The 24243-nt window shown below is 43.2% G+C and overlaps 1 protein-coding gene across 1 annotated transcript in view; it reads right to left on the reverse strand.

Moving 5' to 3' along the window:
- Positions 1–10933, reverse strand: part of LOC120542454 (extracellular serine/threonine protein kinase FAM20C-like) — a 177587-nt gene extending 166654 nt beyond the window's left edge. The window contains exon 1 of the mRNA XM_039774947.1: positions 9347–10933. Coding sequence (XP_039630881.1) covers positions 9347–9927 — 581 coding nt within the window. The 5' untranslated portion in view covers positions 9928–10933. The remainder of the gene's footprint in view (positions 1–9346) is intronic.
- Positions 10934–24243: the final 13310 nt, after the last annotated feature.

Raw genomic sequence — 24243 nt, forward strand, 5'->3', positions numbered from 1 at the left:
GAGCTGCCTACTGTGCCATCCTACCAGTGCTTTTAGGACCTACTTGCATATTAATTTAACTTAGATTATTGTTACATAGAATAGCCCATCAGTAGAGTGACAAAAACTGTACACATGACAGGAATGACAAGCAATAGTGACAACACACAGAACTGTCATTTTCTAACCTGTTTAATCCACACCAGGGTCACGGATTGGGGACAGGAGCCTGTCCCAGCTAGCAAAGGGTGCAGGGCAAGAACTAACCCTGGGCAAGGCACCAGCCCGTCTCATGGTGAACACACAAACACCCGGGATGCCAATCTCCTTACTGTGAGGCAGTAAGTGCACACAAAAAATAACAAGCAAGAATGGGGATGCAGTTGTTGCCACTGCTACCTCACTGATCCACAGCCCTAGGCCTGAATTTGGCCTGGTCCCATATGTCCCATATCTACAGTACAAGGAGTTTGTATGATTACCTTGTGTCTGCTCGAGTACTCACATCTTCAGCTCAGATCCCAAAGATGTGTGTGTGTGTGTGAGTATGAGTGTGAGTGTGAGTGTGTTGGGTTAGCTGGTGTCTCTAAACTGACCCAGTGTGGGGGTTTGTAAGAGTATGCAATGCAGTGGTCTGGCGCTCCACACAGGTTTGGTACCCAAACATGATGCTGAATTAAATTAAGCAGTTTATTTGTTCCTGCCTTGCGCCCTGTGTTTGCTGGGATTGGCTCCCTGTAGTTAGCATATAGCGGGTTGGATAATGGATGGACGGATGGACAGTTTATTTTATAATGCAACTAGGGGGTTCAACCCCTGCTCGCTTCGCTTGCCAACAACCCCGGCCTGCGCTACACACCAGCCACTTTGCGTCTCTCGTGTTGTGAAGAGGGGGGCCGAATGCACCCCAAGGAGACGTGGTCGCCCCTCCGAAACATCTTAAACCAGGATACAATGGGAAACAAATACAGTTGTTTTTATTACCTCCTCTTTGCTCGATCAGCTGCTGGCTGGCTGCTGCTACCATGCCGCGTGATCTGCATCAAATATTTAAAAGTCCATACAGCAGCTGTCCTACTCTTTTGTCTTTTGTTTCCGGCCACCAGGTATAGTTAAATCTTTTGGCACAAAGTGTCTACTCACGGGATACGAGTTCTTGTTATTTTTTAGTTTTTAATTTAAAAACGGAATAAGAATCTGAAAATCTAACAACATCACATTAAAGTTTGTTAAATTCTGCAAAGAATGATACCAAACGTATATATGTAGGTTTTAAAGCGTGACAAAAAACGGCACATACAAACATCACATAAAATCATTGCACTTTTCGGTTTAGGATTTTATACATAGAGAGTAGATAAATAATCTTGTTATCACAGATTAAGTGGATTTTTTACTGGATGGATGGGTGGATAAATGGATGGAAAAATAATAAGTGGTAACGTTCATCCAGTTCCTTCGTTAATTAGACTGAAAGTCTCTACTGTCGTTGGCGCCCTACAATAGAAGGCTTTCGATAAATTTATCTAAGAACACCCATTCATCAATCCACTTTCTAATCCACTTGTCAAACTTGGGGTTACAGGGGGGTGGCGCTGATTCCAACAGCATCAGGTACAAGGCAGGAACCTACCCAGCCACATGCTGGCACTCACTTGCACAGAGCCATTGAAGAGGTACCAGCTAATTAATGCCCACATCTTTTAAAGATATCAACATTTTGTAGCTCTGCTTTTGCTTTGCCCTTCTCAATTTGACACACTCAATAAAACAGAAGTGAATTAGCTAACCCAGTGGTTCCCAACCTTTTTTTGGCGATTACCCACCTAGGCCTCTCTAAAATCATGATGTCCCCCTCATTCTTATTATTACCTATTCAAAAAGTGAACTCCTACTCACGTGGAGGAAGCCTATAATGTCATTCATTTGGTCTAAACAAGCTTCCTCAGAAAATTTAAACAAAAGAGGGAAAGGACAGTTGAAGTACTGCCAAAGAAATCACTAAGAAATTGTTAAAAAAAATAATATAATATGAAGCAATATGAAAATACAGCAAATACAATTTTGAAAACATATAATAAGAGATGAAGGACCACCCTTTGTCTACATATACATTAGACTGTCGAGCAGGTCCTTTAGTGGCTCATTGTCGTTTGGAGAGTGAATTTCTATAAGTATTGATTTTTAGATTTTTAGGCCTGTATATTTCTGTTTTGTGGGTTGACGATTACAGGATTTTGGATAATTTTTTTTTGTTGAAGATTGCCTTTTTTATGCAAAACTTTAGCCTTTTTCTATCCATCCATCCATCCATTATACACCCTGCTATATCCTAACACAGGGTCACGAGGGTCTGCTGGAGCCAATCCCAGCCAGCACAGGGCGCAAGGCAGGAACAAACAAAAGGCAGGGTGCCAGCCCACCACAGGGCACACCCACTAGGGACAATTTTAGGATCGCCAATGCACCTGACCTTCATGTTTTTTCGGACTGTGGGAGGAAACCCACCCAGACACGGGGAGAACATGCAAACTCCACACAGGGAGGACCCGAGAAGCGAACCCGGGTCGTCTAACTGCAAGGCAGCAGCACTGCCACTGCGCCACCGAATATATAAATGTCTCTGTAAAAAATAAAACATCCATTTTCCAACCCACTGAATCCAAACACAGGGTGCTGGAGCCAATCCAGGGCACAAGGCAGGAACCAATCCTGGGCAGGGTGCCAACCCACCACAGGACACACATAAACGCCAATTCAGAATCGCCAATCCACCTAACCAGCATGTCTTTAGACTGTAGGAGGAAACCCATGCAGACACGGGGAGAACATGCAAACTCCACACAGGGAGGACCCGGGAAGCGAACCTACAGGTCTCCTAACTGCAAGGCAGCAACACTACCACTGTGCCACCCAATATATAAATGTCTCTAAAAAATAAAACATTTTTTTGTTTATTTTTTTCTATCATTTTTAACAGTTAATTTCTGTTTTTTGATTTGAAAAATTGTTTAACGTACCTAAATTCTCGAATTGCTCCTCCTAAAAATTCAAATTGCGCCCCACGTTAGGAATCACCGAGCTAACATGAAGTTCACCCATCCATTTTCTGAACATTTTGTCTATTCGGGCAAAGCAGGAACTAAATGTGGGTCTGAAAGCAGTCCAGTAGAGGGGGTGTTCATCCAATTGGAAGACACTGTTTATCCTAAACTTGTCATGCAGGGTCGTCCTCTCCTGGGCTGATTCCTGCAATGCTCTTGATGCTATGCCGAGACCCCCCATTGGATTAAACAGGTTTGAGAGTGTTTGTTTTACTATTTGGCCTAATCTACACATTTGTTTTTCAGATAAGGCCCAGAGAAATCCCATGCAATGTGCGAACTAGACACAGTCCGTGATCAGGCTGAGAATCGAACCCAAGTCCCTGAAGGTGTAACGCTAGTAACCATTATGCCAATGTATTGCCCTTATTTTTATTTTAAATTAAGCTCTAATCTCCTTTGATTTGTTTTTCCCTTTTTCTGTCGATGAGGATACACAGGTGCAGATGGCACAGAACGAGGCACTTCCCTGCTGGATGGATTGTTATTTGCACCTGTGTCTGCTCATTCTTAATTGACTGCATAAAAAAACTATTATGAAACAATTAGGAGGCAAAGCTTAACAAGCAAGTAAATTAAGATGAAACCAAAAAGTGAAAGAACAGGATCAATCAATTTTTGTTAACCAATGGCAGCAGTACACATCTGCTTAACATTTCATAGAGGAGACACGAAGCTGCTGCCATGGATCCCGATTGCTACAGGCTGAGAGCCAACTGATTTCACAAGAAGTACCTTGGCAGGAATAGAAACCAGCGCCCAGAGAGATGTTGCAGAACCGAATTTAAAAACACTCGCTTACTTCCTGGTCGCCGTGCTCCGTGACTATCCTTCCTATTAGTCCCAGATAGCTTCACTTGTTACAAAATGAAAAGCTCAAAAGCCACACCAAAGTGACCTTCTTGTGTATTAATTTTCTAGGGGCATGGAGAACTGGAGCCTATCCTGGCAGCACTGGAAACAAGGCAGGAACGAACTCTGCATAAGATACCATTCAACCACAAGGTAAGGTCAGGTACTGAAGTTCAGATCAGCAGTTAATTCAAGCAGTTCATCTCGGTAGCTTTGGACACCTCCATGGAAGGCTGGGAATCAAACAGTGGAAGTCAAAGCCCTGTCGTTGAACTGTTAGGTATAATGACAGTAAGTTGAAATGAACTGCTTCAAGTGCTTCCTGCAATGCCATCCACAATGTAGAAACAGTTAAAAATATCAATGCATATCTGTCTGTATGGGGAACTGCTTTTCTGTTTGCACGGATGCACAAAAATAAGATTTTTTTTTTTTGCCTTGCAAACGGGGAGCCATATGCTGCTGCTAAATAAGCGCTGATCACTGATGAGACTCTCGTACGTTGCTTTCGCAGGCCAACCTGTCTTTCATTAGAATTCCAGGCCTGCGCTGTTCACCTTCCCATGTCCATTTCCAAACATGTCATTATAATACAGTGCATCCAACACATCTTGCCATCATCAGTCTATATATACTAACTGCAACAAGTCTTATTTTCCTTTCAAACTGAGTGCCAAGCCTTCTATGTTAATAAAATAATAAATAACAGCAGGCATTTATCTTTTGTATGCTCATCCTTGATAAGGCGTGTTTAAAGGCTTTATTCAGATCTTGTCAACAACACAATCTGACTGACACAGCGACTCAAACCTTTTTAGAGGACTGGAACTTCCATTACCCCACTTCCAACCATGCAATCTTTGCCTTCATTCCTTCCACCAGTTTGCTAGACCACCTCAGACAGTTTCTGATTTCTGAATGAATTCCCACTTTTTCATATCTTTTCCTCTTTATGTAATACGGCACATCCACATGATCATTCTGACCTCAGCAGCACCTTTCTAACCAGACATCAAACTGCCAATTTGTTCTTCCACACACCACACACCTTTAAAGCCAGAGTGTCTCTCTCAGAGGTCAGAATGGAGAACTGGTCCATGCTAACCTTCAGCCTAACCAGTTATAACAGACACAGTGGCAGAGGGGCACCAATACCTCAATCCTTTTAATGCACTAATGCATTCCCTACACTTTGTGTGTTGTGTGTCTGGGGCTTGCTTGGGCCATAGCTTCCACTTTGTGGTTACTGTTTCACATCATGCCTGTGTGCATGTCATGTTCTGCATTGCTGCTGAAGTTGTGGGATCAAGAAAACATCTGTTGTCTGTCTGTCTGTCTAATATAGAACCTTCCCTGTCTACTGATAAATAAACAATACAGAGCCTTTTCATATCTATCTATCTATCTATCTATCTATCTATCTATCTATCTATCTATCTATCTATCTATCTATCTATCTATTTAATAGTGCCTCTATCTATCTATCTATGTATTATATAGTGCCTCTATCTATCTATCTATCTATCTATCTATCTATCCTATCTATCTATCTATCTATCTATCTATCTATCTATCTAGTCTATCTATCTATCTATCTATCTATCTATCTATCTATCTATCTATGTATTATATAGTATCTATCTATCTATCTATCTATCTATCTATCTATCTATCTATCTATCTATCTATCTATCTATCTATCTATCTAGTGCCTCTATCTATCTATCTATCTATCTATCTATCTATCTATCTATCTATCTATCTATATCTATCTTAGTGCAGCACTTTTCACATCTATCCATACTTGTCAAGTGAGCACCTCCAGCTTTTTCACATACAGCACATGAATCTCCTTGTCTTGCACTTTGTTATCTTGCCACTATAAATTGAATTCCTGTCATGTGGTGTGCCTCTTGAAAGGCACTGTATAAAATAGTGATTAATGATTTAACTGATTGAAGGTCAGTTAATCGTCAGTATTTCACTGCTTTCTCTAAGACGTGTCCATTGTTGGCATTAATCTTGGCATTTATCATCCCCAGGTGACTCTTTATACAGGATTTTTTTTAAATATTGTAATCTTTTTGATGTTTGGAAGTGACAATAACATTTCGGATTTATATGAGCCTAATTTTAAGTCCTTTACTGCCTTAGCTCTTCTACAGCAGTCAACTCCATGGTAAATAGAGTATTTTTGGTTTTCATTGGCTCCTAGCTTGTTTTTTAACCACATTTCCTCCAAGTGCTTTTCTCTGATGAATTTGTTGGCAGCGTGAGCATCGCTTAGGCTGTGACTGTGACGCTTTTTTTTTTTTGCCAAAGTGTAGACAGATGCATCGCATTGATTCAGTTGAGTTCAATTTGCTGTCTTTATACCACACACTACAATGAAAAGTATGTATTATTAAAGCCATGAATTTGCTTAGAAATGAGATTAAACATTATTTGATTACAGGCATGGATGACTTAAATGAATGAAGTGAATATTTTGCCCTTTTCAAAAGCAGTGAACATCTATTTCTAAAGAAAACAAAGGTCTCATTTTTTTTAAGAAAGGTGCAGTGATTGGTGTAGCTCATGCTGGCTGTAAAAGTAGCATTTAACACTGAACATTGCTGTTTTGCTCTGTTATTATAGGCAGCAGACACAGTAATATTTTGTGATTGGTGGTTATTCTTAATTAGAGGGTGCGGGACCCTGCCACTATTTTCTGCTCTGTGGCTCTCTCTAGTCTAATGCTGGCACTTTGAGACTGAATAGACAGCTGCAGCCTCTCCTACAATGGTGAAAGTAAGAATATGAGCAGCTCTCCAAGGACTTGTCTCCGAAGAGGCGTGAATCATCCACAGACAGATAAACTCCACGTCCGGCCTCAGCCCTGAGCCTGACCTGCCACATTCACCATACATGAAGGGGCACTTCTGAATGCCGCAATGTGCCCACAGCGCTCCTTTACAGGCTTGTAATGAAGTTTATCGAGTAAAACAATTTAACTCCTTTTGGATTTAACATCCTATCACAAACCTCCTGCTTGGTAACTCCATTCCTCCTCGATATCTGAGACTGAACACCCACCCCTGTCAGAGGCTGCACACTCGAGCTACGCACTTCAGTGCTGAGGTCTCAGCTACCACACAGTCAGCTTGGCATTTCAAAAAACAATAAAACCCCATACTTGTCAAAATGCATGAAGATTTGTTTTACTATGTCGGGCCTTCTCGGTGTCCTGTGATGCTAATTCTTATTCAAATCTCACTTGTGATAATTTGATCTCTAGTTACTATATTGGGATAAAAGATTACCTGTGTCAGAAAAAAGTCTTACATCACTTGAACAGATTGTTTCTAACAGTCTACTACTGTAAAATAGCAAGTTTTAATACTTTGTGCGAATATATACTGTACTATCACAATCGATTAATTACATTGTAGTGCTTTACAAATATTTATGATTAATATTTCAATCACTTATAATGTTGGATGTGTTGGTGCATTTATTCTTTTATTACAGTTACTTCTATAATGCTTTACACACATATAAAGTGCATTCATATAAATTATCACAATCACTTATAACGTCATGCTTTGTACTCATAATGCATTTATTATTTTTAGCATTACAATCACTTATAATGCTTTATACACATACCTTGTGCATTTACTATTACAGCACAATCAGTCAGTCACAGGGTCACGGGGCTCTGCCGGAGCCAATCCCAGCCAACACAGGGTGCAAGGCAGGGCACACACACACCCACCCACACACTAAGGACAATTTAGGATCGCCAATGCACCTAACCTGCATGTCTTTGGACTGTGGGAGGAAACCCACGCAGACACGGGGAGAACATGCAAACTCCATGCAGGGAGGACCCGGGAAGCGAACCCACAGATCTCCTTACTGCGAGGCTGTAGCGCTACCCTCTGCACCACCGTGCCTCCCTCATTTATTTTTTTATTAATTGGACGACATTTTTTCCCCAAGATGATTTACAACGTCTGAGGTACAATTGTTTGCATTTCTTTCCTTTGTCTAATTGGAGTGCTGTCAGGTGAAGTGACTTGCTCAGGGTCCCATGGTGTCAGCAGCGGGATTTGAACCCACAGCCGCAGCATTTGCAGTTCAAAGCCTTAACCACTACGCCAGACTGCCTTTCATTTATGATACATTGCTTTGTATTCATATATTATGCATGTATTTGTGTGTTTACTATTATTATTATTATTACATTATATGATTGTAATAATAATATTACTTGATATAAATTTGGGGTGTTTTCGTGCATACATTATTATTGCTATTAACACAGTCACTTAACGTCATGCTTTAAATACTTTTTAAGGTGTATTTATTTTATTCCAAGTTCAAGTACAAAGTTTTATTTGCTATTTGTTAAAAGTGCAGTAGAGTTTTTTTTTGTACTTGATCTGTCATTAACAGACTAACAAAATGGGGACATAAAGCAAAAATAAATGATAGTACTCGGTGGAAGAGCATAGGACACAGTTGTTCTGGTATTTGTGCATTTCATTTTAAATATCATAAGCGATTGTTTAATGCTCAGCACATGTTTAAAGGATATTTATTTTGTACAAATCCTTCAAGAAAATTGCGTGCAAAGTTGCTATATAGTCTGCGCTAGTCCTACTCTTTGTGTGCTTGATATGATTATCATAAGATCGCTTACAATAATGCACCGTACATATCCGAAGTGTTATTTACTTAGAAATCCTCTGAAACACCAGGCAGAGCACAAATGCTGCTGTGTTATGTCATCCATCTTGTACATATGATATTATTATTGACACCACAATTTAATTCTTTATACGTGTATACGGCGCGCTTATTTCTTAACAGCCCCCTGCGTAAACAGCGCCGGCACAAAGGCATATGTTTACTGGGTGAATGATTCATTCATTTCATTTCCAGGTCAGTCCGTGTCACGGATTGTTAAATAATAATAATTCAAACAAAACACTCCATTGCATGAGTGGCCTGTTGTATGAAGTAGCCTTTTTTTAGGGCCCGTCGTTGACTGTACAAGATGGGCATCCTTTCTGATTTTTATTACAAGATCTTTCAACTTCACTTCGCAGAATTTCTATCGTGGTTTGACCTCTGCCGTTTATGGGGGCAGACTCTGATAACGCTAATAATAACCCCAATCCAGATTTATTTGTAGTAGTTGATGGTGTGCTCCATTACTTCCATATGTAATTTTAATTTTAGGATGCTGCTGCCAGACACCCGGGGGAGCAGGCAGCGCTCATTTTTATTCCTTCTTCTGCCAATAAGCTAGCGGAGTTTTTCTTTTAAGCACTGGTACCAGACAGTGTTGCTGTCAACCTTACTCAGTTGACACTTTGCCCCGGTGGCCGATTTGAACGGATATCTTTCGGAAAATGACTTACCACTCCTGGTTCTCAGCCGCCTTGGGGTTGAAGCGTAGGTCGGTATTCATGTTGAACAGAGTGTCGTCCTCGCTGAGCCGCGGGATCGGTATCCGGTACAAAGGGTGCTGGAACAGAGCGCCCAGCTTGGACGGTCCCCCGTTGCGCTCCCTTTTTGGGCTCGCATCCTGAATGAACTGCTTGTCCCCGACCAGGTGGCCTCCAGACTGCGCGAAGTCCTCCAGCCTCCTGAAAGCCTCGGTCTTGTCGGCAGAGCCCGGGCTCTTCTCCAGCGACTGCGAGGTGAGATTGGAGCCGGGCTCATTGCTGAAGTCCTGCAGGATGCGCAACGTGTGCTTGCTGGGCCAGCCGGGCTGAGCGGAGCCGGTGCGGGTGCGCTGCTTGCCCCAGTTTTGCGGCTCGTCGCTCGGCCGGTGAGCACACGAGCAGCCGCTGCCAGCGGCAGGGTTTGCCGGAGCTCCGGCGGCCACCGCCCGCTTCTCTAGCCGGGGCAACAGATCGATGACGATGTGCAAAGTACATGCCACCAGGAACACCATAACGATCAGCACCCTGAACCGGCGAAGCACGATCATCTTCATGCTGTAGAGGAGGACAGATTCGAAACCTTTTAGAGTTTGAAATAAATAAATACTGACGCGAAGGTGCGCTATCGGTATCCGAGCATGGTGCCTGTACACTCGTGCAAGTAGCGGGATGACAGCTGGTGGGTCCGCGAATCGGGTATCGAAAGACTGCGTCGCAGGCACTCCGTTCCTTATGAGCTCTGCGCGGAGCCCCTCAGGTAAGCGTGATTGCTTAGTAAAGGCAGACCAGGCGGGCGGAGTAGCCAGGTGTCATTTTTCTTTCTTTTTTTTTTTTTTTTGCTTTAGTAGACTCGAGAAACAACGCCGATCGGTTCCACCAGAAGAAAGCTGCGGGACAAGGACTCGCTCCTGTCAGGTACGGTGCTGCTCGGGCAACTGCTCGTGGCGGGACTCAAACGGTCCATGTTGAGATTTGAGAGCGACGAGAGAGCTCGAGCATCGCTGTTCTCCTCCTCCTCCTCCTCCTCCCCCTCCTCCTCCTCCTCCCGCTCAGCACGGAGCCTGGGTCCAGCTTCAGATCAGCAGCTCTTCACGTTGGGCACGCGCATGCATCGAGGCGACCCGATCGGCAACTCGCGTGCCCGTCAAAACATTCACTGTAAACCCTGGAAGATCCGCAGACTTGACTTTTTCCACTCGCTCAGATCTGATCTAAAGTGACAGTGCCGCCGATGCCAGTGTCCACTCGAGAATGGAAGGAGACATCAACGGGAGAGCTACCCATTAAAAGAAGACCTCCCCGTTCTCCCCCACCTTCATCTAACAGCAGCAACTGCACAGCCGGGTTTTGTGCCCAGCACTGTCGTCTTATCCGGCAGGTGCTCCCCGCTCCCTTTTTCAGGTCCGCCGCTCTGTTCTGCACCCTCGGAGGGTGTGTTAAATATCACGATAGGGACGCTGCAGAGCCGGCCTCGTCGCGCGTCAGGGAGAAGAGATTGGCTGGATTCACGCTGCTCTCCAGGAACACGGAGGCAGTCGCGATCGCCGCAACTCCAATCAGCGCAACGAGAGGGCGTCTGGGCTCGCGGGGAAGAGAGAGCGAGCGAGCGAGTGAGTGAGCGAGTGAGCATGGGAAAAGAAAAACTGCTGCAGCCAGGCAGCCAGCGTTGCACAACATGCTGTCCGGGGCGTGCCGGTGTGCGAGCGCTCCTTGTACATGTGAGCCTGTGTGTCAGAGACACTGGGCTATTCACAGCTTCCATTCTTCAGCGTCTAAGTGCTTGGACAAAACCATGTCATCTTGTCAGAGCAGTAAAGCTCAATTTCGTTTCATTCATTGTTTATATAATCAAGTAATTACGAGGTTAAGTGAGGGAGCTCCGGCTACGGAATAGTGCGAGTCAGGGGACCGTCCGTGGTAAGAGAGAACGTGTTAGGGAAAAGAGACTTACAGTTTGGGGGCGTGATTGACATCGTACGGAAGAGACTGGATTTTTGTTTTGTATAGCGCCTCGCACAGAGAAGCCGGATCGCTGGGGCAAACGTGTTAAACAAAGAAGAGCAGCAGTTTAAACGATTGACACCCTGCGGACTTCTGTGTGGAATATGCGGGATTTCAACCCGTACCCTTGGGCACGCAGTTCACTCTGACAGCCCGAAAACATACAGTAATGCTAGTTTGATTTGTTTGGCTAGGTGTTTATGCAGATTCGTGCTATCAAATGTCCGGTTATTCCAGATTTCAACTGGATAAGCCGGAATAGAAAATACAGTAAATGGTTGTCCTGGTGGGTGCTTGAGAGGAGAAGAGGACTTGGAAAGCAAAAAATCTACAAAAAAAAGGCAAGCTATTCTACCCCAAAGTCAGCAAAGCTGTGTCACATGATGACACCGTTTGGGAGCTTTGTGTTTAAAGCATTCTGTGTATTCTTTATAAGGAAACACAGCTGTATCTGTCTGCCAGACTGCAGTGTTGTGAGACTCGATGACTGTCACTGATACAGATGTGACCAGCACTGGAGCGCCACAAGGAACAGTCCTGTCTCCTTTTCTCTTCATCCCGTACGTCTCAGACTGTAAACATATAACACCAGATCAAGTTACTTGCACATATTTTCTGACGAATCTTCACTTATTGCGTTTGCTGATATTTGGGGGATGAGACAGAGGAGAGGAGGCAGGTGGAGAACTTTGTTGTTTTGTGCAGAAAGAATTGTCTGCAATTTAACATCAGCAAAACCAAGGAACTGGGGATTGACTTTTGCCACACCAAAGAACCTCTGTGTCTGGTCACTATTCAGAGAGTGGATTTAAAGCTGGTTTGCTTAGGGGTCCACATCAGTTGAATAGTCTGGTAAATCAGAACAACTTTATAAGAAAGGGCAGAGCAGATTTGTTTTACATTTAGGAGACTGCTGACCCTTCAATATGGTTAGTGACATCTATCACATCTTCTACAGCTGTGTCATAGCCACTGGGATTTTCTACACTGTGGTGTGCTTGTCCAGTAACATCACTTTAAGAGTGACCCACCAAATGAACAAACTCATTAAAAAGCCAGGCTCAGTTATGGGGTACACTCTGGACACCCATGGAAGTCATAGTTGGGGGGAGAATTAAAACAAAACTGAGTGCCATTATGAATAATGCTGCAAATCCTCAATGTGACACACCAACACTGAGGACTTTCAGCCAATTAATCAATTAGCAGAAGTGGGTCTTCAGCAACAGCAATACACCTATATAGTACTGCCATGTCAGAAGTTTCTTTGTTTTTAGTCATTCTGGTGTATACATTTTATATTTATTTATCTAATGAGATTCTTTATAAAAACACTATTTCCCTCTGAGGGCAAATACAGTTCTATCTATCTATCTATCTATCTATCTATCTATCTATCTATCTATCTATCTATCTATCTATCTATCTATCTATCTATCTATCTATCTATCTATCTATCTATCTATCTATCTATCTATCTATTTATCTGCCTGCCTTCATTTACACATTATCTTTTAATAAAGATGACGTAATAAATATTATCATTTTCATAGCTTGCTACTATAGTATCTTTTGCCACTATCATCAAGTCCTTCCATGAGAACCCTGAATACAATGAGGACTGATCATTTATGTTAGGTGGAATGCCCAGAGGGGTCTGGGCGGTCTCATGGCCTGGAACCCCTGCAGATTTTATTTTTTTCTCCAGCTGTTGGATTTTTTTTTTTTTTCTGTCCTCCCTGGCCATCGGACCTTACTTTTATTCTGTGTTTCTATGTTTTTAATTCTTACTTTGTCCTTTTTCTCTTTCACTTTGAGCTACATTATTTGTATGAAAATGTGCTATATAAATAAATGTTGTTGTTGTTGTTATCTATTATAACTATGCAGTGTCTTTCCTCTTTGGATATCTATCTGTTATAGAGTGCCTTTCATGTTTATCTGTTATTTCTTGTCTTTCATAGCTTATATTTATCTATTTATTTTTCTGTCTGTCTATCCAATAAATTATCTATCATAATTACTAAAATTATATAGTGCTATATGCAGGTCTATCTGTCAACCTCTTATATAGTGCCTTTCTATCTATCTATCTATCTATCTATCTATCTATCTATCTATCTATCTATCATATAGTGCTTTCCCTCTCTATCTATCTATCTATCTATCTATCTATCTATCTATCTATCTATCTATCTATCTTCATTTATACAGTATCTTTTAATAAAGGTGATGTATTAAAAAAATGAAAATTTGATTTTGCAGTAATTTATTCAATGAAAAATGAGCAGATATTCCATTTCCATCTGTGGAAAATGTAGTCCACTCTTGGCTGTAATGGATGGTGTTATGGTGTTGCACCCTTTGGCAGAAACAACCTCAAGTAGGCATTTTCTAGAACTGTCTAGCCGTCTCTGACATCGACCAGGAGAAAGTTTCTCCCACTTGTCAGTGCAGAATTCTTTCAGTTGTCAGATATGTGAGGAGTGTCTTGCGTGGATAGCCTGTTTGAAATTCCCCCACAACATCTCAGTGAAATTCCAGTCTGGACTTTGAGCACTCCATTTCTTGGTAGATTTACTGGTATGTTTAGGGTCTTTGTCATCCTACAAGGTCCCCTTTCGGTTGAGCTTCAGTCTTCTGACAGATGTTCTCACAGTATCCTCAGGTACAATGAAGTCTTTGTAGTGATTCTGTGATGGTGAGCTGCCTAGGGGCTTGTGCTGCAAGGTAGCCTTAAACCATAACCATAACTTTGGTTTCTCCAAACATTTTTTTTTCTGGTGCTGTGGCCAAATACCACTCATTTGTACAGACTTCTGCACTTTGACATCAACAATGACAAGAGCTACTTGGAATACCTGTGACGAAACTTTGGGGTTCTTGGAGTCATTTTTCAGCATCTTCCATTCTGTTCACAGGCTGAACGTGGTGGGGTGGCCTGACCTGGACAAGTTGGCAATTGTTTGAAATCTTCTCCAGTTATTGATGATCTTCATGACAGTGGAATGTTAGCACATCTTTTTAAATCCCTTCCCAGGCCTTCTACTTTCTGAAGGTCCCAGAGAGCTCTAGGCATGGTGGTAACACACAATGAAGAGCAAACCAAACTAAGCGTCTGTGGTTTAAATAAGGTGAGTTCCTTGAAGATCCTCTCTAACGATGTTCTAGATATTGGCACCTCATTCTAGGCATCTTCAACCTTCTTTGTGAAGGCCTCATTGAGCTCTTTAAATCTCCACACCTCAACAAGAAAGAGCAGACCAAACAAAATAACTGAGGTTTATATATAAGCCGAAGACAGACCTAAGATCTTCTCTATTGATGTTCCGATCATTTGCACACAATTCTAACTTGAAATATTTGTGGTAGTGATAAATGGAGGGATGGGCTTATGTTTTCCATATGCAAAATTTGCATTTATGTTTATGTAAATTGGACATGTAAATAGAGGCTGATGTTTGTTATATTGTGTCACCTTTATCTTAAGCTACAGTTTACAGATCAAATCTTGATAGGCCTGCGTATGTTAAAAAAGTAAAAATATGCTGTGGTGTGTTCTTCGTTTTTCATATGACTGCATTCTATCGTATGTCTTTTTTCAAAGAGTGGCACGCTTGAGGTCCTGCGTCATGCTGGCATTTTTCCCCTCCTTTCTTCTGCTTTTGGCGTGTGGTGTTTGCTGATATCTATTTATATACTCGTGTCCCCATCTGCATGATGCTTTTCTCCATGACCAGATTTCTTTATTAATTTCTGTTCCATTGAAAGGTCATCTCTCAGCTGGACTACCACAGTTTCTTCAACGCAGTCCTCCTTGTCTTCGACTTCTGTCTAGTTCAGCTCTTCCACAATGCAACAACTTGCCAAGTCACTTTCATCACGTGTCATGCGCCCCACTGACTAGCAGTTTTCAGAAATGCTGGACCCATGGACCCCAGGACATCGACCCCCCCCGCCCCTGTACACCAGCTAAGGGTCTACAGTATGATCAGCAGCTACTAGGTGTCTGAAGGCGTGCAGCAGAATCCCAGACCTGCTCACAGACAGGTGAAGAGTACATCTCATCTCTGAACCTCTGCCATGGACCAAATGCTAACTTGGAGTTGCTTCTTCTCTTTTCTTTTCTTTTTTTTTGGCAATCATCATTTCATTTGTAAATTTTATCTGATGTTTTAATATGCTTGGCATGTGACCTTATAATTACTCCATTGCACGACATGCTGAAAGCACACAGAAATTACAGTCAACAATTCACCTCCTTGGAATGTGGGAGGAAAGCCAAAGTACTCAGGAAAAGCACCACAATGAAATGGGGAGAACATGAAGTCTCCATACAGTGCGTGGCAGGAAGAGGTTTTGAACCCAGGCTGTGGAAACAGCGTGGCAGCAAAATGTACCATTGCCTCACTTTTAAATCTCTCTGTTATATAAAAAAAATCCTAGGGTGAGACGAGACTTTTTCAGAGAGATAATTTCACATGGGAGCACGGTAGCACAGTAGTAGTGCTGCTGCCTCGCTTCCCGGGTCCTCCTTGCATGGAGTCTGCATGTTCTCCCCGTGTCTGCGTGGGTTTCCTCCCACAGTCCAAAGACTTGCAGGTTAGGTGCATTGGCAGTCCTATATTGTCCCGTGTGTGTGCTTGGTGTGTGTGTGTACCCTGCAGTGGACTGGTGCCCTGCCCGGGATTTCTTCCTGCCTTGCGCCCTCTGTTGGCTGGGATTGGCAATAGCAAACCTCCGTGACCCTGTGTTAGGATATAGCAGGTTGGAAAATGACTGACTGACTGAATTTCATGTCCTGCAAGACGAGACTTTATGCCAAGAGATTTAATCACGCCAGGGCCGGAAATAAAACACAAAGAGTAGATGACAAAGTAGAACATCATATACGTTGGGATAATACACATGCAAAGGAGGTTAGAGATAATGAAAGTACTAAAATTTGAAAGTCTCAAAAAAATGAAAGTAAAGATCGAATTAGCGCTAACAAACGGAAAATATTACTCAGTAAAATAACGGAACAGCGAAAAGAGATCGAAGATATGGACATAGGTGATATGACAGAAGTATGTAGATATTGTTCGGATTTAACGTTTAAGTCGGAGACTTGTAGATCGTCTAATTCGTGTTGTCAACAGGGAAAAGTAGTGTTTCTTCCCATTGAAGAGGTGTATCTGCGAGAAATGAAAGATTTGTGGTTTGGTGAAAGTGAAATCCACATACGTGACCGGCAGAGACTCGAAGTGGCTGGCGTGTCGCGAGCTGGGGGCAGAGCCCCATAATTAATTAATTAATAATAATAATGATAATTATTTACAATTATATTACACTTCTCTCATTACTCAAAGCCCTTCTTCATAGTTAGTGGGGAACCAATGCAGCCACCACTAATGTGCAGTATCCGTCTAGATGACGTGACGGCAGCCATTTTGTGCCTGTTACGTGGTGAACTGGTGAAAGTGAGAGAGAGCCAATTAGAGACAGGGGATGATTAGGGGGCCAGAATGAATAGGCCATGGAGGGCAAGTGAGCCAGGGCATCGGGGTTCACCCTACTCTTTAGAAAGGATGCCCAGGAATCTTTTATGACCACAGAGAATTAGGTCTTCATCTTTACGTCTCCTCCGAAGGACAGCTCCATATTTACAGCACAGTGGCCCTGTCACGGAGAGACAAGACGTTCCACGCGCCTACCCGGATGGGCCACTTCAAATTGGGACCCGAGTGTTGCCTTACAGCGGGAGACGCCTCAGCACCACACCAGTTCTGATTCCCAACAGGCCTGACCCCATTAGCTCTCCGACAGTTTCGACTCTTCCGGGGATAGGGCACCTGAGGGCATTCCCCAATCCCCTTGATGATGTGAGCAGCCTTCCTATGGGCACCTGGAGCAGAGCAACTCTCATGGAGAGCAAAGAGGAGTCCTTTCTGTCGTCTCACAGCTGTGTGAAGTTTTTTTTTTGCGATGGCTGAAGTGATCATGGTTAGGGGTTAGAGGGTGGGACTGGACTGGGTGTCTGCCTGTTGCCAACCATGATTCCTAGCTGTTTCCTCGTGTGGTGGGTGTGGCAATGCGCTGTACCAGTGCATGCCCCCTAATCTGACCTGACCCGACCCTGTTACAGCACTGGGGCATTGGGATCCACCCACAAACCACAGGGTCAGCACCCCCTGCTGGCCTCACCAAGACCTCTTCTAGCAGCAACCTCAGCTTTACCTAGATGGTCTTCCATCCAAGTGCTGGCCAGGCCCAAACAGGCTTATCTTCAGGTGGAATTCAGAAATCTAAATGCAATTGTCAAGATGGTATCATGGCTTGCTGCTTAGTTTCGAGGCCTGGTGCTGAACATTTGGGCTTGCTGTAGGTTCAACACTCCACTCCCTCATCCCAGATCCATGTGTATAATAAGCTTAACTGGTGTTTTCACATTGGAAATTGAATGGGTGTCATGTTCCATTGGTTACAGTGTAACCACCACTGGATGGGATGCCAGTCACATTTACTCTGTGATGATAACTGGCATCTCGTCCAACAGTGGGTCTCACCTTGCTATTAAATTGTACTATTATTATCACTTATGCCGTGGCTAATGCCTTTATCCAAGGTGGCTTACAAACATCTGAGCAATCCATTTAGTTGCAGTTCTTTTGTTTTTTTCAGTTGGAGCACAGGCAGGTGAAGTGACTTGCTTATGGTCAGATAGTGTCAGTAGTGGGATTTGAATAAACAACCTCAGGGTCTGAAGTTTCAGGTCTTAACAACCATGTCGATTGTTTTCATCCGTATTAAAGTGAGTTCATAAAATACCAATCAGATATTTGCGATGCACCAAATGCAATGCATATGTCTGTGTGTAAGTACCAGAGGGTGTGGTTGAGGAAGATCCCTTACCCGGTCAGGTCATTGTAAAGGAAGGACCACTGGAGTGGAGTCACAGCTTGGTTGAGTGGAGCCCCAGGGATGAGTAATGAAAAGATGGGGTTGTTTTCATGGCTTTTTGTGTACTGTATAATTCATCCACTGGCACAAGAGATGGCTGTGTTTCTTTGATTGGCTCCTAAGTTGGACTCCTGCGTAGGGTTGCCTGAGAGTTAGAGTCCAGGAAGACCACCCTGTAGTGTGCCTTGGGTGTCGCCAGAGAGCGTAATGGACATAGAGCTTGCAGCTTCTGTGTGACCTCAAAGTGCTCCCATAGGCTAATGTCTCAAGATACGGTTCAAGATGAAAGGGAGCCATCTCACTGCATCAGGGAGCCAGAGTTAGAAGGGAGCGAGCTGAAGTTCGAGGAGGAGGAGGGTGGGAAGGAGTCAGAGGATACTGGTGTGCTATTTGAGCAGTGCTTGCTGGATAAAAGGCTGAAGGGGTGGACTGTTGTTTAATACAATTGCTGTTTAACTGATAACTTGGTCGAGCTCTGTCTAGTGCCAGGGCACTCAGGTGCCCCCTGGTGGTCACACTCTGTTATATGTCATTTGGTATGGGATTCGTGTTGTGATGAACCATCTGTTGGAATGAAAATTGTAATGCATTTTGTTTCTACAGTTGGCTCCAGTAGACCCCCGTGACCCTGTAGTTAGGATATAGCGAGTTGGATACTGGATGCATGGATTTTGTTACTACAAATGTTTGTGATGCACCATCTGTTGAAATGTCAAATACATAGCAGCCTACCTGAACACACAGATACACAGACATACACAGATACATCAATCATGAATAATCCACTGCATCCACTGAACAGTGTCATTTCCAGGCAGAGGAGTAGCTTCAGTGACAGACTTTTGTCACCGTCCTGCTCCACTGACAGACTAAAGAGATCGTTCCTCCCCCACATTATGCGACTCTTCAATTCCACCCAGGGGAGTAAATGCGAACATTAATTTTATTTTAATTTTTTTTCATTTTTATTACTATTTAATTTAATATTGTTTCTTTGTATCAGTATACTGATGCTGGATTATATGAATTTCCCCTTGGGATTAATAAAGTATCTATCTATCTATCTATCTATCTATCTATCTATCTATCTATCTATCTATCTATCTATCTATCTATCTATCTATCTCATTTACCTGTTTCTTAAGGTTGATATCACGTGTACCTGTAGGCTGTTTAAATGAAGGTCGACTGTTTGCCTGTTCAAACATTATGAATAAGTCTGCTATTTCCATGTTTTTTTTTTTTTTACTTTTTGACGTGACTGTATAAGAACTATAGGTACCGGCCGCTCAGTACAAGAAAGTTCAAGCTGACATCACAGGCATCAAGAAGTCCAAGGGTCTGTAATGAGAAAACACCATTAGGTGTACTTCTTTGGGCAGACACGGTCCTCCGAGCGTCAGCCTCTCCCCCGTGTGCGGCGATTTACTCGTGACATGCAGTTTTTTTTCCCCCATCTTCAGTCTCCCTGACTCGACATCCACAGCTTTCCCAGAAATGGATTAGATAACGTCTTGACGCTGATCTCTGCAGACTAAACCGGAGCAGGGCCGGTGTATTAATTAAGGATTTACCTTTTACGCGTTTCAAATGTCAGACTAAACAAACATTTCATGGAATAATGAAAAGGTTACATACACAGTTGCTATGCTCACCGTCGAGACGTGCATGTCCGACAGGACGGGACAGGACAGTGTTTCACCACTAAACAGAAAAGGGTTCACTTAGCAGCGCATACATTTGGAATGTGTCACTGATTATACTGTATGTAGAAGGAGGGAAAAAAAAGAAAACAAAAAGAACACATGTTAATTGTTTTGACAGAGACGCTCCCGATGCAGTGAGTGATAAATCCATCAAGTAGAAAGCTGTCCGGATAAAAGCTGACTTGTAAACCATTAGATGGTGAAATGTGTCGTCCTGCTAAGTAAAGAGCACATTATAGTTGTCACGTGCTCGTTTTTTTTTTTTTCTTCTTTTTCATCTAATAAGGTTTTCTCATGGGTGACAATTTGTGCAACTATCTCAAAACTCCAGGGTCCGGGTCAGTAGCGTTCTCCTTGTGTTGACATGGATTGTGTACTCTGTGTACTAAGGTTCTGCTCCCACATCTCAATGACTTGTCTTAGGTTCATTTCCAGCATTTAACTGGTTTATACTGGCACCCCATTCAAGGCTGGCTCCCAGATTGTGTCCCAGGCTGCTGGGATAGATATGGGCTCCTGTAACCATGAAACCAACAAGCTATTGAAGATGGATGGATAGGTAAATTGGCTAATATGAACTCTGTGCCCTCTTAATTCCTGTCTGATTCTGTTCTGTCAGAAGGGCTCATAATCAGGTGTTTCTTGTATATCTTCAGCAGGCATAGCACATGCACTTCAGAAGAAGTAGAACCAAGAATAATACAGTACAAAAGACAATAAAAAAATAGAGAGCCACAGCTGTATAATTATAATGAATTTAAAGCCAAGGAATAGTAATGTCTCTTAAGGAATGATTTAAAAATAGGCAAAGCAGGGGCCAGCCTAACCTGAAGTGGTAGCACATTCTGGGGCCTACAACTGCAAAGGCACAATCTCCCCAACACTTTAGTCTTGATTTAGGGACCACCGGAAGCAACTGCAGTAAAAAAACAATGCCATTTATTTTTGAATAGCCCAAAATCACACAAGAAGGGCCACAATGGGCGTTAACAGACCCTGCCTCTTGACTGTCCCCTAGCTTTGACTCTCTAAGAAGACATGGAAAAACTCCAAAAAAAAAACCCTTGTAGGGAAAAAAGGAAGAAACCTTGGGAAAGGCAGTTTAAAGAGAGACTCCTTTCCAAGTAGGTTGGGTGTGCAGTGGGTGTCAAAAAGAAGGGGGCCAATATGATACAATACACAGAACAGAACACACGTCATCCTCAATACAATATAATAGTGCAATAGAAATATTACAAGGACAGAGCAGAATTTAACAGTAGATCATATCCCATAATATGATTTGGATTTGCTCAGAGTCTTGGAGACCTCAGCCATCAAGCAGCCTCGCACTGCTTGGCCAATCCACTGCAGAGTCAGCGCTGGGCCAGCCAATCCGATGAAAGGACCCCTCTTTCCCATGATTCCTGCGATCCTCCATCAGAGATGACTTTACCTTAGGCAGGCAGAACAACTTGGCAGGTGGGCCGTGGTGCCAAGTGCCATATTTGAGTACCGAGAACAGAAACTGAATAGGTGAGAATTAGGGTTCAGTAGGCCTGAAGTGACCTTGATGGAATATATAATTGTAAAAGGTTGGAGAGGTAAGAGAGGGCGCTAGGCCATTTAGTGCTTTACAAGCAAACAATAAAATCCTAAAATCAATCCTAAAACAAATGGCGAGCCAGTGCAGGGTGGCCATCACAAAACCGAGGTTCTGAATCTCTCTGGTCATAAAAGTTCCCTAGACCATCCCTCGTAAACGGTAGGTTGTATCCCAATGTCCTGGTTAATTTGCCCACATAGGACTGGTCATTCCAGCCCCCCTAATCAACCCCTGTCTATGACTGGCTATCTGTCTCTCGCCTCATCACTACCTAACAGCTCATGGGTGCTGAGCATACTGTTGCAAAATGGCCGCCATTCCATCATCTAGGCGGGTGCTGCACATTAGTGCTGGTTGAAGTGGCTCCCCACTCACTATGTAAAAGCGCTTTGAGTAATAAGAAAAGCAGCATATACTGTAAATGTAAGCAATTATTATTATTTACATAAGAGCAGTGTTCACTGTAAGTATTGTCCCTTTGATTGGATCGAAAAAACCTTAAGTTTGTTTTGCTGCCTCCTCAGTGTCTGCCATTCCTCCCATCTTCTGTATATTTCACAAGTTTACTAACTATACTGAAATATCTGTGTCAAGAAGAACACAAGACCCTTCAGTCCATCAGGCTTGTTTGTTTTTTTGTAACAGCCAGGCTCTCCCAATATCTCATCCAGATGTTTCTTAAAGGTTTGTCAGGGTTTCTACTTCAACTTCAGTAAAGAAGAGCTTCCTGGCTTCAGTCCTAAATGCACAACTTCTTAATTTCCACTGAGGTCCTCAAGTTGGCGATTCACCATTAAGTTAAAAGAGATCTACTTGATCAGTTCCTTTGAGGATTCTGAAGACCTGGATGGGGTCCCCACACAGCTAAACACGTTCAGTTCTCTGAGTCTGTCAGAGTACGACACGTCCTTAAGTCCCAGGATACACTTGGTCACTCTCCACTAGAGTTGTTAGAGTTAGGTGAGAAGATAACGAGTTCAAAAGTTTGTTAGTTTGCCTTCGACTCTTTGTTTTGTTGTTCAGCACTATTTTTTGCTTGTTATCTTTTGGTCTATCTCCTTTCCGGACAATAATTCTTGCACTTTCTCCACGTGGCCCAGAGCAGCTTCCTGCCTTGTGTATGATGTTGGGATAGGCTGCTAATTATAGCAAGCGGAGTCATCATTGGATTCATTTAGCTAATGTTTTCATCCAAAGTGATTTTTAATTTAGAAATACATAGCACAATAGTTTAATTGTTTGTGGAGAACAAATCACGACCGGTAAAATAACACAAGAGTGTCAGAAGACCCAACAGTTTGTAAGTGGTTTGAATTTTTTGAATATTATGTATTTATACTGCTCAAAAGAATTAAAGGAACACTTTTTAATCAGAGTATAGCATAAAGTCAGTGAAACTTATGGGATATTAATCTGGTCAGTTAAGTAGCAGAGGGGGTTGTTAATCAGTTTCAGCTGCTGTGGTGTTAATGAAATTAACAACAGATGCACTAGAGGGGCAACAATGAGATGACCCCCAAAACAGGAATGGTTTAACAGGTGGAGGCCACTGACATTTTTCCCTCCTCATCTTTTCTGACTGTTTCTTCACTAGTTTTGCATTTGGCTACAGTCAGTGTCACTACTGGTAGCATGAGGTGATACCTGGACCCTACAGAGGTTGCACAGGTAGTCCAACTTCTCCAGGATGGCACATCAATACGTGTCATTGCCAGAAGGTTTGCTGTGTCTCCCTGCACAGTCTCAAGAGCATGGAGGAGATTCTAGGAGACAAGCAGTTACTCTAGGAGAGCTGGAGAGGGCCATAGAAGGTCCATAACCCATCAGCAGGACCAGTATCTGCTCCTTTGGGCAAGGAGGAACAGGATGAGCACTGCCAGAGCCCTACAAAATGACCTCCAGCAGGCCACTGGTGTGAATGTCTCTGACCAAACAACCAGAAAGACTTCATGAGGGTGACCCAAGGGCCCCATGTCCTCTAATGGGCCCTGAGCTCACTGCCCAGCAGCATGCAGCTCGATTGGCATTCGCCATAGAATACCAGAATTGGCAGATGCACCACTGGTGCCCTGTGCTTTTTACAGATGAGAGCAGGTTCACCCTGAGCACGTGACAGAAGTGAAAGGGTCTGGAGAAGCCATGGAGAACATTATGCTGCCTGTAACATCATTCAGCATGAGCAGTTTGGTGGTGGGTTAATGATTGTCTGGGGAGGCATATCCATGGAGGGTCACACAGACCGCTACAGGCTTGACAAAGGCACCTTGGCTGCCATTAGGTATCAGGATGAAATCCTTGGACCCATTGTCAGACCCTATGCTGGTACAGTGGCTCCTGGTGCACGACAATTCCTGGCCTCATGTGGTGAGAGTATGCAGGCAGTTCCTGGAGGATGAAGGAATTGATACCATTGACTGGCCACCACACTTTCCTGACCTAAATCCAATAGAACACCTCTGGGACATTATGTTTTGGTCCATCCAATGCCACCAGGTTGCACCTCAGACTGTCCAGGAGCTCAGTGATGCCCTGGTCCAGATCTGGGAGGAGATCCCCCACAACACCATCTGTCATCTCATTAGAAGCATGCACCGATGTTGTCAGGCATGTATACAAGAACACAGGGGCCATACAAA

Source organism: Polypterus senegalus, chromosome 13, assembly GCF_016835505.1.
Source record: "Polypterus senegalus isolate Bchr_013 chromosome 13, ASM1683550v1, whole genome shotgun sequence".
Classification (NCBI taxonomy): Eukaryota; Metazoa; Chordata; class Cladistia; order Polypteriformes; family Polypteridae; genus Polypterus; species Polypterus senegalus.